The following is a 14,346-nucleotide window of genomic DNA, read 5'->3' on the forward strand; positions in this document are numbered from 1 at the left end:
GATTCGGTGTAAATGAGAATTTGTTTTTTGGTACTCGCAAGGCGATCCGTGGTTGAAGTGACGATGCTTAGCAGGTCCTGAGCGCCAAATTCTCGTCCCCCACCCAAAGTACCGCCGTTTACTCCAAAACTATCTAACCAAGTACAAGTCCGACTCGTCAAGATGAAACCAAAATTGCAGTAGATTATAGATGATGAATTCATCTGGCGACAAGGTTAACTTAGAGCATTTTATGATCAGGATGAAAATATCCGGGATTCGATCGTTATCTTCGGTTTTTTAGCAGGCACGGGGGTTATATTGCCGGACTTCTCTTTGCGTCTTAGCTCAGCTAGCCTAGCCGATTCTTCGACGCAAAGCGCGGTCGAATCCTCATCGCCGTGCTCGTGGAAATGGCAGGGGTCCACATTGAATTCTCCGCCGGCCATACGGTGGTTTGTACTACCCCTGGGCTGCAAACGTACCAATCGCTTCAAACAGATAAGTGCCACCCCTAGAAGGAACTCCTGCGGCATGTTTTTGTAGTCAGCGACGTCGTCATCCGTGTCTTTTTCTGGATCCCAATAATGGGCAAAGTGCTGGATGAGCCATCGGCAAAGTGTTGAGGACGCTGGCAGCTTCTCGAAAGCCTGATGTATATACGATGTCGGCAGCCTTTGGATGCTAGACTGGCCATACTGTATCTGAATGTATCTCATAGTATCGTTACGTAGCTCTGGGACGTCATAGCGATCTCCAAATGCGTATAAATCGAGAAGTTCGGAACTATGGAGTTGCCACTCAGGTTTATTGCCCCTGGGTATATGCTGAGTTTCTAGTTTCTGAGTATAGAGCCACCTCATGAGTATCTGCATCGTCCGAACATTGGTTTCCACAGTGGTTGTGCGGTCCTCGGCTTCCCTGAAGCCACCTTTGAAGAGGCCTCGGAAGTATTCAGAACATCCGCATAATAGCTCCAAATGCACATTGTATGGAGTCCCATCGGGCCCGACTTTCAAAGTCACAATCGTTTGGTCGGTGGGAGAGATGAAGGAGGATCGCTTGCGTTTGAGGTTCGGTGTCGATGGCGCGGAGGGAGGCATTGCGACGGTAGACCTGCGGGAGGATCGAAAGCTCGTAGACGTGAATTGATGATGTTTTTGCTAACTAACTAACAAGGCGTTGATAATGGTCGTGAAGGTGCAGATGCGTACGGAATTCGGGGAGTCGCGTCTCGCGTCTCGAATAGATGCTACAGCGCTGTGAATCTGCGGATATAGATACTGCGGAAGATGCGCCCTACGGCTTGATGACGAGAATGAATGCGGCGCCGGTAAAGGTCCTAAGGATGGAGAGCTGCTGGATGCCTTGGGCTGAGGTGAGGGGAAAAGAGCGCTTGGGATGACTAACGTTAGGGGGACTCGGAGCCGGGACGCGCCTGCTATTCTAAAGCTGCCTACTGCATCCCTCAACACCATGAATCGACAGCCTCGACCATCTCTCCATCTGCAACACCAAATTCCCTGTCGCCCATGATCGTATATATGCCTTCAGACAGCGTCAAATAGCGGTCAAAGAGCACTTTCAAGACGATTTAATCTGTGATGTGCGGTCACTGCGCCTTACTCCGTGAGTGAATTCAAGGCCCCTGACATTTCAGCTCCTAGATCACGTGCTGACTGCTTTGGCATGCTTTCATGGGATGGTGACCACGTTGGACCACCTCAGGCGGCGCTATCACGATAGCAAATGAACGTGAATCTTGCTCTACTGTGGATTGAGCAGCGAGATTATGGTAGTGGACGCTTGAGCCAGGCAAGGTCCTGATTCTCGTGTTCTCGCCTTTGACATCGAAGCTAATTGCCTAGTAGCACGCTGAGCTACCTCAGACCGCGCTATGAGGAGATCAAATGAAGGAGTACCGCGCTCTTAATGGGGCGGTGTAGCAGTTAGTGTGGTTCGAGCAGAGATTTGGTGAGGTTCTGATTTTCGGGCGCTAGCTCTTGACATTGAAGCTGATTATCCTGAAGCGTGGTGAGCCACTTCAGACGGTACCATCCCGATCGCAATTGAATAAGCATCTACCCACGGAATGGGATGACAACCAAATGGCCGTGCTTTCAACACTGAACGTGGCAAGGACCTGACATCTATGCTCTTGCTTTTGACATTGAGCCTCATTATCCGGAAGCGCATTGAGCCACTTCAGACGGCACTATCCCGATTTCAAATGAATAAGCATCTACCCACTGAATACGAGGACAACACAATGGTTGTGCTTTCAACAGTGAACGTGGCAAGGACTTGATATCTGTGCTCTTGCTTTTCACATCGAGGCTGATTGTCCGAAAACGCGTTGAGCTACTTCAGACGATTGCAAGATGATGGCAAACGAATAAGCATTCCGCTCTCGTCTCGCTCATGTACAAAGCAGAAACTAGGAACCCTAATCACGATCTCGTGCTTTCGACATCCTACACGAAAATTTCATGGTAAGCCGGGCCACTTCAGACGATACGATTATGGCTGCAAGAGCTGCAGTATACGGACCTTTCAATCTATGCACGAGCGCTTTTGACATCCTTTACAGGAATTTTCGATGAACTAGACTACCTCAGACGATCCTATCGTGGTTGCAAAATGCTTATGCATTCTGCTCATACTCGAGGCACGGGAATAGGGCCAAATTCACGCTCCCCTGTTCATTACATCCTGTATTGACTCGTTTTCGTAGGCTAGACTACCTCAGACGGTGCTATGAAGGGTGCAAATATTTAAATTCCTCGACTTCCTATTTCATGAAGCTGTGTTTTTGACATCCCATGTAGAATTATCTTGGCGCGTTCAGCCACCTCAAACAGTGCGATGACAATTGCAAATGCTGGAGAGCCTAGTTCTCCTGGTTCACGTAGGCATGCTTTTAACATCTGATATTCACTTTCGATAGTAGGTCGAGCCACTTCGGACGGTTCGATGATGTGTGCAAAAGCTCACTCACAGTAATGCATATTAGGCTCTCGAATTTTGACATGAAGTCTAGAGAATCATATTAAGCTCAATTCACAGCGTCATGGTACGACACTTTACGTCCGAATAAGAGGAATTGAGCAAAGAAGCAACCACACAAAGCCCACGCCGCCTGCCCACAACCACCGCTCTTACTCCCACTTCCAGAACAAGTCCACAAAATCGGCCACCTCGGCGTCATCTACTTCCACCCTTTCCAAGATCTCGGCCACCCTCTCGTCGCTGAAATCCCCCTTCTGTAGGTTCTTCCGGAACTTCTCCACAACCATCACCGTCGTGTCCTCCCTCTTTGGGTGCCCAACTGGGAATTCAACTACCCTCTCTGGGACCTCTTCGTCTACGCTCAGCAGCAACTTGATGCCATTTGCCGCACTCCGCGTCCCCTCATCGTCGTAACCCCGCGTGAACTCTTCATCCTCAACAACGATCATTCTTCCTCTAAGCGCCTCCACTCTCGGGTCTGTCGCCCACGCGCTGCCGTCCTCATAGTCCCCTTCTTCCACCATCTCCCCCTCCAGCAACAACACCACCGCCACCACGAACCCCAAATCCCCCCTCCTCCGCTCCGCACCCCCCAGCCCGCTCCCACCCGCGTAGCTTCTCTTCCCCGCCCTCGTCGTGCGCACAATGATGTTCTGCACGTCCTTCTCCACGCTCAGCTCCCTCTCCTGCAGCACGTGCACCAGCCCCAGCGCCGCTTCCACCGCCGAAACGGCCCACCACGCCGCCGGCACCATCTGGAAGTACGCGTTCTTCTCCAGCCCGCCGTACACGCCTGGCGGCAGTCTTACTTCCATTCCGCCCAACACCGCGTCCTGTACCCCCCACCTTTCTGCCCCAAGAACCCCCGGAACGCCAGCCTGCCCCCGCTGTGCCAGCAGCGCGTGCTGCACCGCTCGGGCCGCCGCGTCGGCGACGTCGCAGCTCTGTCGCGCGGCGCCCGACACGCGGAGGGCTCCCGCATCCGCCCAGGCGTTCGAAAGAGCGGCGAGAGCGTCGTCCTCGGGCAGCTCGAGGAGGTGCGCGACGCACGCTGTGGCGGTGACTTCGGCGAGCAGCGTCGGGGAGAGCGAGGGGTTGTGCGCTGCTAGGCAGCCGTAGAGCTCGTAGGCTTCGATTTGGACCGTCAGGAAGGTGCGCTGGGGCACGCCGGTTGGCGGCGCTGGGGAGGCGGTGGGGTGTGGCAGCGAGGCAACGGACGAGGCGGTGGGCGTGGAGGAGCCGGAGCGTGAGGATGGCGCGGGACGCGTGCGCGTGCGGCTTAGCCAGTCTGCGGTTGCGAGGAGGGCGCCGAGGATGCTGGAGGGGGGGAGTGGGGGAGTGGAGGGGGGACCGGAGAGGTTACTGTGGTGGTGGGATATCAGGCTGCTGAGGTCGAAGGCGCCTTTCACGGGGTCGAGCTCGAAGCTTGTGCCAGGGAGGCGGAAGCCGCACAGGACGGTGGTGCCGGAGACGATGGGGCCTATGAGGCGACGGCAGATTGGGTCGGCGGAGGAGACGTTTGCGATGGCGGTGCCGAGTGCATCGAGGAGGGAGAGACGAGCGAAGTTGTAGGCGGAGTCTGAGGTGATGGGGGGGTGGTGGATGTGGTCGAGGGTGTCCTGGAGGACGCGGTCATAGTCTGAAGCTTGTGCTGCCATGGTGAGGTTTGGCGTTGGTGATCAGACGTTGGTTGAAGGAGGATGGAAGCTAGACGAGAAAGGTGGTGGGCAGGTGGACAGTTTATAAACCGAGTGAAGTGGACAAAATCTGTGCGCGGGCGGGCGACGTGTGAGGGGCGATTGGCTGAGTGTTGGGCGTAGACAGCGGAGAACTGTGCGTCGGTGAAGGTGGTAGCTCTTGACGGCAAGCGGTGACTGAAGGGCTTGAATTGAGCGGTCTGAACCTGATGTTTTGTAGGAGAACTCAGATTGTTGTACAGTTTAGCTTGCTGCAACAGTTCTTTAAAAACGTAGTGAGTGTCTTGATGTTGTTAACAAAAAGGTGTCAAGCGTCCACTGACTTCCGCCTGATTTGTGGATTGTAGGAGTGATGGAGGTGAATGCAACGGAAGCCTCTTTTATACCTTCCTGTTACTCTTCGGAGCAGTCTAGCTTCTAGGGAGCAGGCTGCCTGTAGACACTGCACTGATACAGCTGTGTCCAACATCCACTGACCTCGTTCTGATATGTGGAGTGTAGGAGTGATGGAGGTGGATGAGGCGGAAGCTTATTTTAAATCTCCCTCTTCCTGTTCGGAGCAGCACAGCCTCTAGGGAGCAAACTGCCTGTAGATACTTGATTGATTCAGCCATGTCAAACATCCACTCCCTTTGACTGAATTTGTAAAGTGTAGGAGGAATGGAGGTGGAAGAGCTGGAAGCCTCTCTTATATTCCTAACTGTTCGGGGCAGTGACAGTGATCTTCTTTGGAGCGGGCACGTTCCTTGATGGTGTGAACAGAGTAGTGACAAATGTCTACTGGCTTACTGATTCGTGGAGTGTAGGAGTGATGGGGGTAGACACGACGGAAGCCTCTTTCATACCCTTAGCCTTCCATTCGGAGCAGCACAACTTCTAGGGGGCAGGACAGGCGCCTGTAGATATGTACTTGTACCAAAGGTCCGCTCGCTTGGGCTGATTTGTGGAGTGGAGGAGTCATGGAGGTGGAAGACACGGAAGCCTGCTTTATAACCCTCTAGATCGGATTAGCACTCTTTCTTGGAAGAAGGCGAGCTGCCTTTGGGCACTTCGTTTATGCAGTAATGTCGGGCGTCCCCTGGCTTGGGCTGATTTGTAGAGTGTGAGAGAGGGAAGTATAAGAGATGGAAGCCTGTTTTATACCCTCCTGTTTGAGGCAGTACAAGTTCGGGGCAGCAAGCGAGTTGCTTGGAGACGAGTGACTAATGAAACTGTGTCAATCATCTCCTGGCTGGGGCTGTCGTCTAGTATGTGTAGTCTTGGATGATGGAGGTCAAAGACATGGAGGCCTCTTTCAGCAACGAGGAATCGTAGACAATCGTAGACTTTGGGAAGTCGGGGTCGGTATAGAGTGCGGCGATACTTGATTTCTCGAAATGTCTGAAGTCATAGGCCAGGTCAGTCTGCTGTAACAAGACTCGGGTTTTGTAGATTGTTTCTTGAAAATACCTTGAAGGTGAAGCTAGGCAACGAGGATTCCTAGATGCTGGATATCGAGATAAATTTGGACCGTGGCTGAGATCCGGAGTAGATATGGAGATGATCCCACAAGATAGCTGAGGTTATATTACGAGCGAATCTGGCTCTATGACTCAGTTCATGGTGTGGAGTGTGTTCCGCTAGACCGCTGAGTTCTCCATCGAGGATTTTGTAGGCGTTGGAAAAGAGGGGTGATACGGAATGCGCTTGGAATTGATGTCGTTGGCTAGACTAACTCATAATAAATTGATTCCTTTTCCGGTTACTGTTTGAAGCTATGGGGTGCTCCTGGATAGGTTCAGGAGCTAGGCAAAGGCGGTTCATAGACGTTGAAGATTGGGTTCGATACATGGCGTTTGCGAACGAGTGGCTGAATTGCGGAGACGGAATCTGATATCGTCATTCGGCCCGAGCAACCTGGATCCTCATCGAAAGTAGGATTCTTTACCACCTCTTTAATGCTGTATAGGAATTCTTGAAAGGCTGCTGACTTGGGCAACGAGAGAGAAAAGCTCGCCACTACTTGGACTGAAGAGGGTATGAGCAGAGTAGTAACTCGCATTCTGAACGACGGAAGGGCTTGACTTATCTGCTATGGAAATGGTAGTAGTGAATACTCCCTAGTAATGACTCATGAATGTTCTGCAGAGACCCTTGGAGGATTGTCCAGTTGAGCAATGGGAGATGAGGAGCGGCGCACGTCAGGCCAATATAGATTATCAGTGGAGCAGTGACTTGCAATTAGGATGGAAAACCCACTGTCCCGATATTGGGTTTAGTTTATTGCTGTGGCTTTGTTGACACTAATGACCCATGAGCGCCGTTTAGAAATCTCTGCAGGGCCATTCATCGAATCAGGTGGTGTCGAGCGAAGCTGGCTGCAGACTTAGGCCCGTGCCGAAGATAGTCGCATGCAGCCGGGCCTAACCCTCCCGACTGTTCGCAAGAATCTAGAGTGTACAAGACGAAAGCAACTGTAACTTAAACTATGCGGCGTCCCAGAACCAGAAAAGCAAGGAGAGGAAGACATACCTGAAGCTGAAATCTTAGGCAAGCATAAGCAAAAGCCCTCTGAATAGAGTCGCCCTTCCTCGTCGCCGTTGCCATACCGAAATTAAAAATAAGAATGCAAACATAAAGTATGTACCTGCTCTCCAGAGCCACAAGGAGGATGGGGTGGATGTGCCGTTGGGCATGCCCTCAATACACAGAGCAACATGAGCACTGCTTCAAATTGAAAGAAACTCAAGATACTACTCCAATGGGAAGCGTGAATCATATCAGTAGCTGGCTAATGCCAATTTCTCTTGACGGTTGTAGCAATTTCTCCAATGGTCGTCCAATCATGCGGTGAAAAGCCATACGCGAGGACAATAGACACGGGGGAGAGGACGGAATACGGCAGTGCTCGAAAGGAGCAGTATATGCACATCACTTTGGGGCGAGGTATTATACTAGACCTAAAGCTAGTGCACCCGAACGACTCTTGGATGCGGCGTTGAGCTCCTGAAGGTAGATCGAGTTGGATCATTGAACAGCGTCATCGTCCGAGATTGAAATAGATAAAATATTGATAGTGAAGCGGTAGTCCAAAATGATCGAAAATGAACATACAAAAGACCTTACATCTCATATAACGCCCGCTCCTATATCTCCTTGGTATAACCCTAATCACCCTCCGCTACCCTACCGCTCATTCCTCACAATCCAGCCGCCTTCTTCACGAATGCCGCCGCCGCTGATGCATCCTCGGAGTACGTCAAATGCGGCAAAAGGACGGTATCCTGCCCCTGACAGATCAAGTCGCCGCTATGGCAGATAACATCCACATTCGCAGCATTGACATTCGCGACCGCCTGGCCATCATCCGGGTCGCCGAAAATAACCACTGCACACCATTAGCACCCCATTCACACCCACCTTACCCTTTCTATCAAATATAAACAGGATCTTACCTGAGTTCACCGCCGCCCCCTGCGCCGCCGTGATCTGCTTCGCCGCGTTATGCACCAACTGCCCCCCCTGGCTATACCCGCTCATCACCACCTTTGTATCCGGACACTGCGTCTGCGCCTGCCCGACTAGCTGCGCCATTAGTGTGCTTCCGGCTGAATCGCCGCCAGCTAGAAAACCGGCGATGTCGGCGGGGTAGTCGACGCCTTGGACGGCGAGTTGGTCGGCGGAGATGGAGGTGGCGAGGGCTTGGAAGAAGGGGGGACCTGCGAGTGGAGCGGGTTAGATAGAGTGAAGACTGGTATCGTTATGGAATGATTATGGACATGGGTATGGAATAGCCTAGGTAAATACTAGAAGCTTAATGGAAAGGGAATGGGAATAGCGATGATGCTAGTGGGGTTGGGCTTACCGGCGAGAGACCCCACGTTCCCGGCCTCGAGGGTGCCGCGCGCAAAGACAACCGTAACGGCTTTGCAGCCGGTGTTGTTGACAACGTCGTTTTGAGTGTCGGAGGTTAGGTCGGAGGCGCGTGGGGCGAGGAGGGGGTGGGTGTAGGCGAGAGGGAGGGAAAGGAGAGAGAGAAGGATGGTTCGGTGGTGCATATTGGAGAACGGGAATGGGATCTGAAAAGTCTGAGGGCTAGAAAATGTAAAGAAGGATGATAGAATCGTACTAAATCGAAGAATGAATGTTGAAGTTTCGCGGGAAAGGGGAAGATCCCTTGCAGTTCAAACAAACTTTGTCCATGTCCATCGACCCGTATTTATGTTTCTTCGCGTCTCCCCCCTCCTCAGACCCTTCTAGGAAAGACTTCGCGGTATAGCTATAGCATAAAGCAGAAGCGCTGCGCAGTACCGGCTCCTGCCCCGGCGTCCTTCCATAGCAAGTCCACGGGGGTTGCTCCGTCCTTGGTTGCGAGATGCAATCCATGAATCCCTCGGCATTGATTCTCAATATTGCCAGTGATAGGTCGATAGAGACGACGGCGAGCGGCAGGCTAGGATGGGCTAGATTGGCGATACCGGCGCAGCGGAGCCGATGTTGTGCAGGCGGTCGTGGGACAGGAAAGATGCCAGGGACGAGGCGTTGACAAGTCATGGGGGTGTTTCGAAGTCTTTGGAAGACCACTCAAACTAGGACATAGTTGCTAGGATATCCAATGCCGAGGATTTCTTTCGGAGAACGCGCGAAACGAGTACCGTTTCGCCGGGGCAGAACATCGTCTGATCGTTAAACGCATTGTCGAGATCCCGAGATTCCGGTTCTAGAGATATACCGAAGGCGTTTAAAGTTTATGATATAACGGCGTAGATCAATGCGGGGATATTTGAGCCACAGTTGTGTGGGGAAATGTGCCTGACTTGGACGAAATAGGCTGGTGGTTGAGGAGACATCCTCCGAATTGCAGATCGCAAATCTCAACCTCGGCACGTTTCAGGTCAACATAGCTTTCATTTGAAACGTGAATCATGCACACGTACTATTGGTCGGCCTTGGTGGAGTCGTGGTACGTCGTCTGAGGTTGAGGCGATTGTTCCACGATCGCCCTTGCATCGTTTTGGGGATTACGGCGTCGGGCGGACGAATTGACAAGGTAGACCCTAGATATTCTGCAAAGCACGACTTTCTACCCAGGAGACTTGCATGTTCTCAGGGTGCCGCAAGTTGGCCCATAGCAAGGTGAACGAGACGTGGCACACGGTGGAAGTATCTTGTCCAAGATGCTGATCTCCAAATCTATTAGTCGTGGAACCTTACGAAGATGTGGCCCGAGCCGCAGGGAAATACCAAATTCCAAGCTTTTGCGTTAGAAAACTTTGTATCTTCTTGACGGAACGAAGAGCCTTTGGGAAGAGTGGACAGGATCGCGCCAAGCTTTATCAACAACACCTCAACTTCTTCCAAAGCCCCCAGTGACCGAACACACCACACCTCGCCGCTTCAACACAGTCATGCGTCAGGACTCCCACATCTCTCCTCGCCATCATACACCCATAAGCTCCTCCTCCTTCCTTCTCTCAACGAGCGAGGCATCACGACCTTCCTCCTCGCCGCGATCTCGACTCCAACGACGTTAATGGTCGGCTACGACAACGCCTTCGCGGCACCCTCGACCTCGGTGACAGCCCTCAACATACCAGCCTCATCTAAAGCCGACGTCTCGACACGCTCTGCCCGCTACGGCCGTGACATGTTTAGCGACCCGGCCCGACCCGGAAGCTTCCTCAAAGTCCCGCCTCGCTTTCCCCCTCTACAACCTATAGAGCTTTTACCTCTACAAGGCTCGCCGAGCAGAACTACTTAGGCAACATGCAGACAGCTCTGACGGAGGACCGGCGGCCACGGCGACAGAACATGGACGGCGGCGGCGGCATGACTTTTGGCTGCACTTTTGAGAACTGTTCATGAGCGGCATCACGCTCCCCGACTTAAACTTCGCTACACAAACCTATCCTAGCGAAGAGACCTCTTGGCATTTCGACGACGTCCGCAAGATTCCGACCCTCGAAAACATCGTAGCTAGCGCATAGGCAAGCTGTAGTCGAGTCCCACACGAAGCAGCTCAACCGTGCCGTCGCAATGAAAGAGGAGGTCCTGAGCAAGGGCGGACAACAACCAATTCCAAACCGCTTGAAAGAGAGAGAAAGACTTCCCGGAGAATCACAGCGTAGTGCTCTGCGAAAAGACTATCTGGTGCCCCAAGTGGCAGCTCAAGGGGGAGCTGACACCTTGGCCAACGCTACCGGAGATGAAGGGGGAGAGAGACGACAGAGCGAAGACAGCGGGAGGAAGACAACAGAGCAAAGACAACCATCGGATGGTTCCTGCCCCTTCCGCACGAGCCTGGTAGCGCTGCCGTGGCCTGGCACAACCTCCGTGTCTTGCCCGCTTGGCCCTTTAATGACGTGCGGAAGATCCCGACCCTGGAAGACATCCTGATCCTGTGGATGAGATCGACGAAGACATCGTCCCAGATCCAGACTGCGAACCTCGCTTTCCTGTGTGGCTCACCCGGACCGAAAGAGACGACGATGATGAGGATGACCCGCTTCGAGCAGAGTCATGTTGCCATTGCCGACGACTATGCTAGATATGATGGGGAGTAAGTAAAGCCCTTTCAGTAGTAGCGAGGTAGTGCAGAGCGCTAGAGCGCCGTCTGAAGTGGCTCGACGTATTCTTCTTAGACCTTCCAAAACAATTCATGCACTTTTCTTGAGAATATACGGAGGCACGTCAAACAGTGGTATCAGAACGTGCATGAGCTTATGATGAAAGACTGATCTACAATTCGCTACAAATATAAAGAAAAACAAGCCGGATATCCAACCCAGAAGACCCAGATACGAGAACGTCGGATAGCTGCCTTGAGCAAGTCCGCTCACTCCGAGGGTAGACGACGGACGCGATGTGTTGAGCAGATGTTCCGAAGCCACCAGAGGAGCAGCAACGCCAGCAGGCTCCACTAGGCCTCCTCGTCCACGTAGTCCAGGACGACGCGTATTCTCCTACCCTCAAGCTGTACCCTGATGTTGGTACATAAGATGCGGTCGAGCACAAGAAGGCCCACCGAGGCCCGCAAAGAAGCAACCGAAGCGGCCGGCGCGGTCCATGCTGTCAGGGAAAAGGTGATAGCGAGCTCTTCTTCAATTGTTGGAAAAAAGGCGGAAAAGGTGGCGTGAGCGGCGACGAAGACGATGGGGAGCAGGTGTGCCATTTTTTGGACGCGAGTTTGGATTTGTGACGTCTGTGACCAATTTGTTAGCGTTCAGCTTCTGTATGCGTAGGTGATCACCATCATCCACAGCGGTTGAGGCAGATTTGATTCACCTTGTGGTTGTTCGAGCTGCTGCTGGGGCTAGAAGTGAATAGGCTGGGGTGAAGCAATAGTTGATGCTACGGAATAGATGTCGGGCCGAGGGCGCATCATCACGTAGTTCAAACAAGTGGTAATCACATTGAAGAGGCTAGATCGTGTACGTTCTCAGGAAATTTCATTGATCGTTTGGAGGATCTTTGGATATGATCCTCTACAACTCTACAGAGGAGCAACCGGTCTTGTTTCCTTTCTTAGTTGTAGCAAGTCGAGAATATGTCACTCATCATATGCTCGTACCCACCTCGATGCCATCGCTTGAGGTGCCTCCGTGCACTCTCACGAACTGTGGATCAATCGTTTTGGAAGATATTTGAAACAGCGGTCTGCATCTTCATATAAGAGAACTCGAGCCTGTTTTCTTTTTTAATCGTAGCTAGTCGGGAATCAGCGTCTCGTCATAAGTTCATATACAAATTGATGCCACCGTTTGAAGCGCACCTGTGTATTTTCAAGAAAAATGTATTAATCGCTTTGGAGGACTTCAGAGCACGTTGAGTCACCTCAGATAGGCTGACCGGAGTAGAGTTCTCTATCCATAGTAAGTGATTTACAGTTCTTCAGCTAGAGTACTTGAGTGGGTTATTGTATATGAGGGTGTTATTGTATGGCCCGTGCGATTAGTAAGCAGGAACATCAAAAGTGACGGAGATTGCCGTTTTGCAGCGATTTCTCATGCAAATCAACACGTAACAACATCTGTACCGTTTTGAAGCTGGAAATTGATACAACATCTATCTATACAAGCTCTAACATGGTGTTGAGACTTGTTCCAACTCGTTCACCTATGATATCACTTTGTTCACTCAATAGTAGCCCCCCTCAACACTCTCCAGCACGCGATTCTCATCCATTTCCCCATCCTCATCAATTTCCTCATCCATTTCCTCATCAAATTCCTCATCAAATTGTTCATCGAATTGATCAATTTCCATCTCATCAGCCCCTGCATTCTGTGTTGAGTTCTGTGTTGAGTTCTGTGTTGAGTTCTGTAGGGAGGCCACATGCACGCAGGCATGCTGCCATGCTGATATGGCTTCATCAACGGCTGTCTTAGCAATTGCATCAGCACTTGAAGCAATCAACAAAGCCTCATGAAGCTTCTTGACAGCGTTTTTCGTGATTTGGCTGCCGTTCTGGCTGTCGGCTATAATGGCGTCATCGTACCTCTTTTGCACTTGTTTACGTTGACGTTGTGTAGCTTTATATTCTTTCTCCTTGGCTAGCTTGTGCACACGCAATTCGACTCGCTTGGCGACGGCTTCCTTCCTCTTCTGCTTATTCTCATCTTCATCTATCTTAGCTTCCTTCTTAAGTAACTTGGCGGCCTCTCGAAGCTCCTTAGCGTGTTGTTTCTTAGCTGCAGCAACAGCCTGGGCATCAAGAATTCTCCGGATTTCGGTTGTGGAAATATGGTGTGATTTTGTAAGCACTGAGTTCTTTTTCAATCGCTTATGTTTCTGTGTAGCTGTAGCTGTTTCAAGCTCGCGATTTCGATTGTTGACAAGCTGTAGTTCTGCACGTAGAGAATTGATTGTAGCGTATAGCTTGTTAGTGGCTGCATCACGTGTGGCCTGCGTAGCTGAGGCATGAGAAATTGATGTTCGGTAACGTGATATATCATCTTGTGTTGACGGAGTTCTTGGATGCATTGGCGACGAAAGGAGAGCTGGCGTTCCAATCCGAATTTGCTGAGGAGTTGTATGGCGCTCAGATTGATCAGGCTTCTTCAATTTCTGTAGAATTCTTTGGGCATTAAGAGGCCATATTCCTGCTGCCAAGAAGCTTGTTTTGATGTATTGTGAGGTGTATACATCATCACGAATCTGCCCGTAGAGCTCCAGGAACACTGTGCGGTCGATGCCACGTCGCTGAAGGCCAATATACTCGTCAATCTTATCTGAATATTGTTTCTTCAAGATGGAAAAGAGACAACGATCCAGCGGTTGGATATTATGAGTAGTATGGGGTGGCAAACAGAATGGGATAATCCTGGCCTCTTCGCATTTGGTAATAAATTCCAGAGAGAGGTGAGAAATATGGCCATCCATTAGAAGAAGCCGGTAACCATATTGTTCTCCTGCGGATTCTCTATCTTCACGGATATCCTCCCAATGATCCTCTCGTCGAGTCCACATATCAAAATGGTCAATCCACGCAGCAGCGTGTTGCTGATCACTCCAACCGTTGATAGAAACTCCAATCTCTGAATCTGGAACAGAATTGAGAGCTTCCATACCCATATTCTTGGTTATTACTTTCCCCTTAAAGATAAAGTAAGAGGGAATAAAAATGCCGCCAGCAGATATGGCACCTATCTCTGTAACCCATTCTCTATTGCCAGGTGATAAA

The 14,346-nt window shown here is 51.3% G+C and overlaps 5 protein-coding genes across 5 annotated transcripts; 1 reads left to right on the plus strand and 4 right to left on the minus strand.

Annotated features, from left to right (window-relative positions):
* Positions 1-51: 51 nt before the first annotated feature.
* On the minus strand, positions 52-1,343 carry BDZ99DRAFT_153906 (uncharacterized protein). Its single transcript, XM_033712812.1, has one exon. The coding sequence runs from the start codon at positions 1,080-1,082 to the stop codon at positions 237-239; it is 846 nt and encodes a 281-aa protein (XP_033571147.1). The 5' UTR covers positions 1,083-1,343; the 3' UTR covers positions 52-236.
* Positions 1,344-3,137: 1,794 nt separating this feature from the next.
* On the minus strand, positions 3,138-4,646 carry BDZ99DRAFT_398268 (2-methylcitrate dehydratase PrpD; the record flags this gene model as incomplete). Its single annotated transcript, XM_033716084.1, has 2 exons — positions 3,138-4,168; positions 4,253-4,646. 2 exons carry the CDS (start codon positions 4,644-4,646, stop codon positions 3,138-3,140), a joined length of 1,425 nt encoding a protein of 474 aa, XP_033571148.1.
* A 3,239-nt stretch (positions 4,647-7,885) lies between these two features.
* Positions 7,886-8,638, minus strand: BDZ99DRAFT_372375 (cutinase precursor; the record flags this gene model as incomplete). The annotated part of the gene is made up of 3 exons (XM_033714836.1): positions 7,886-8,052; positions 8,120-8,383; positions 8,530-8,638. Coding segments are annotated over 3 exons (540 nt in total), but the record flags the coding sequence as incomplete, so codon positions are not given.
* Positions 8,639-10,700: 2,062 nt separating this feature from the next.
* On the plus strand, positions 10,701-11,227 carry BDZ99DRAFT_525776 (uncharacterized protein; the record flags this gene model as incomplete). The annotated part of the gene is made up of 2 exons (XM_033726030.1): positions 10,701-10,967; positions 11,036-11,227. 2 exons carry the CDS (start codon positions 10,701-10,703, stop codon positions 11,225-11,227), a joined length of 459 nt encoding a protein of 152 aa, XP_033571150.1.
* A 1,487-nt stretch (positions 11,228-12,714) lies between these two features.
* Positions 12,715-13,588, minus strand: BDZ99DRAFT_467553 (uncharacterized protein; the record flags this gene model as incomplete). The annotated part of the gene is given in 3 exon segments (XM_033721042.1): positions 12,715-12,957; positions 12,970-13,419; positions 13,509-13,588. The coding sequence occupies 3 exon segments, from the start codon at positions 13,583-13,585 to the stop codon at positions 12,801-12,803; spliced, it is 684 nt and encodes a 227-aa protein (XP_033571151.1). The 3' UTR covers positions 12,715-12,800.
* Between the last annotated feature and the right edge of the window lie 758 nt (positions 13,589-14,346).

The sequence above is a fragment of the Mytilinidion resinicola genome, assembly GCF_010093595.1.
Source record: "Mytilinidion resinicola strain CBS 304.34 unplaced genomic scaffold BDZ99scaffold_23, whole genome shotgun sequence".
NCBI lineage: Eukaryota > Fungi > Ascomycota > Dothideomycetes > Mytilinidiales > Mytilinidiaceae > Mytilinidion > Mytilinidion resinicola.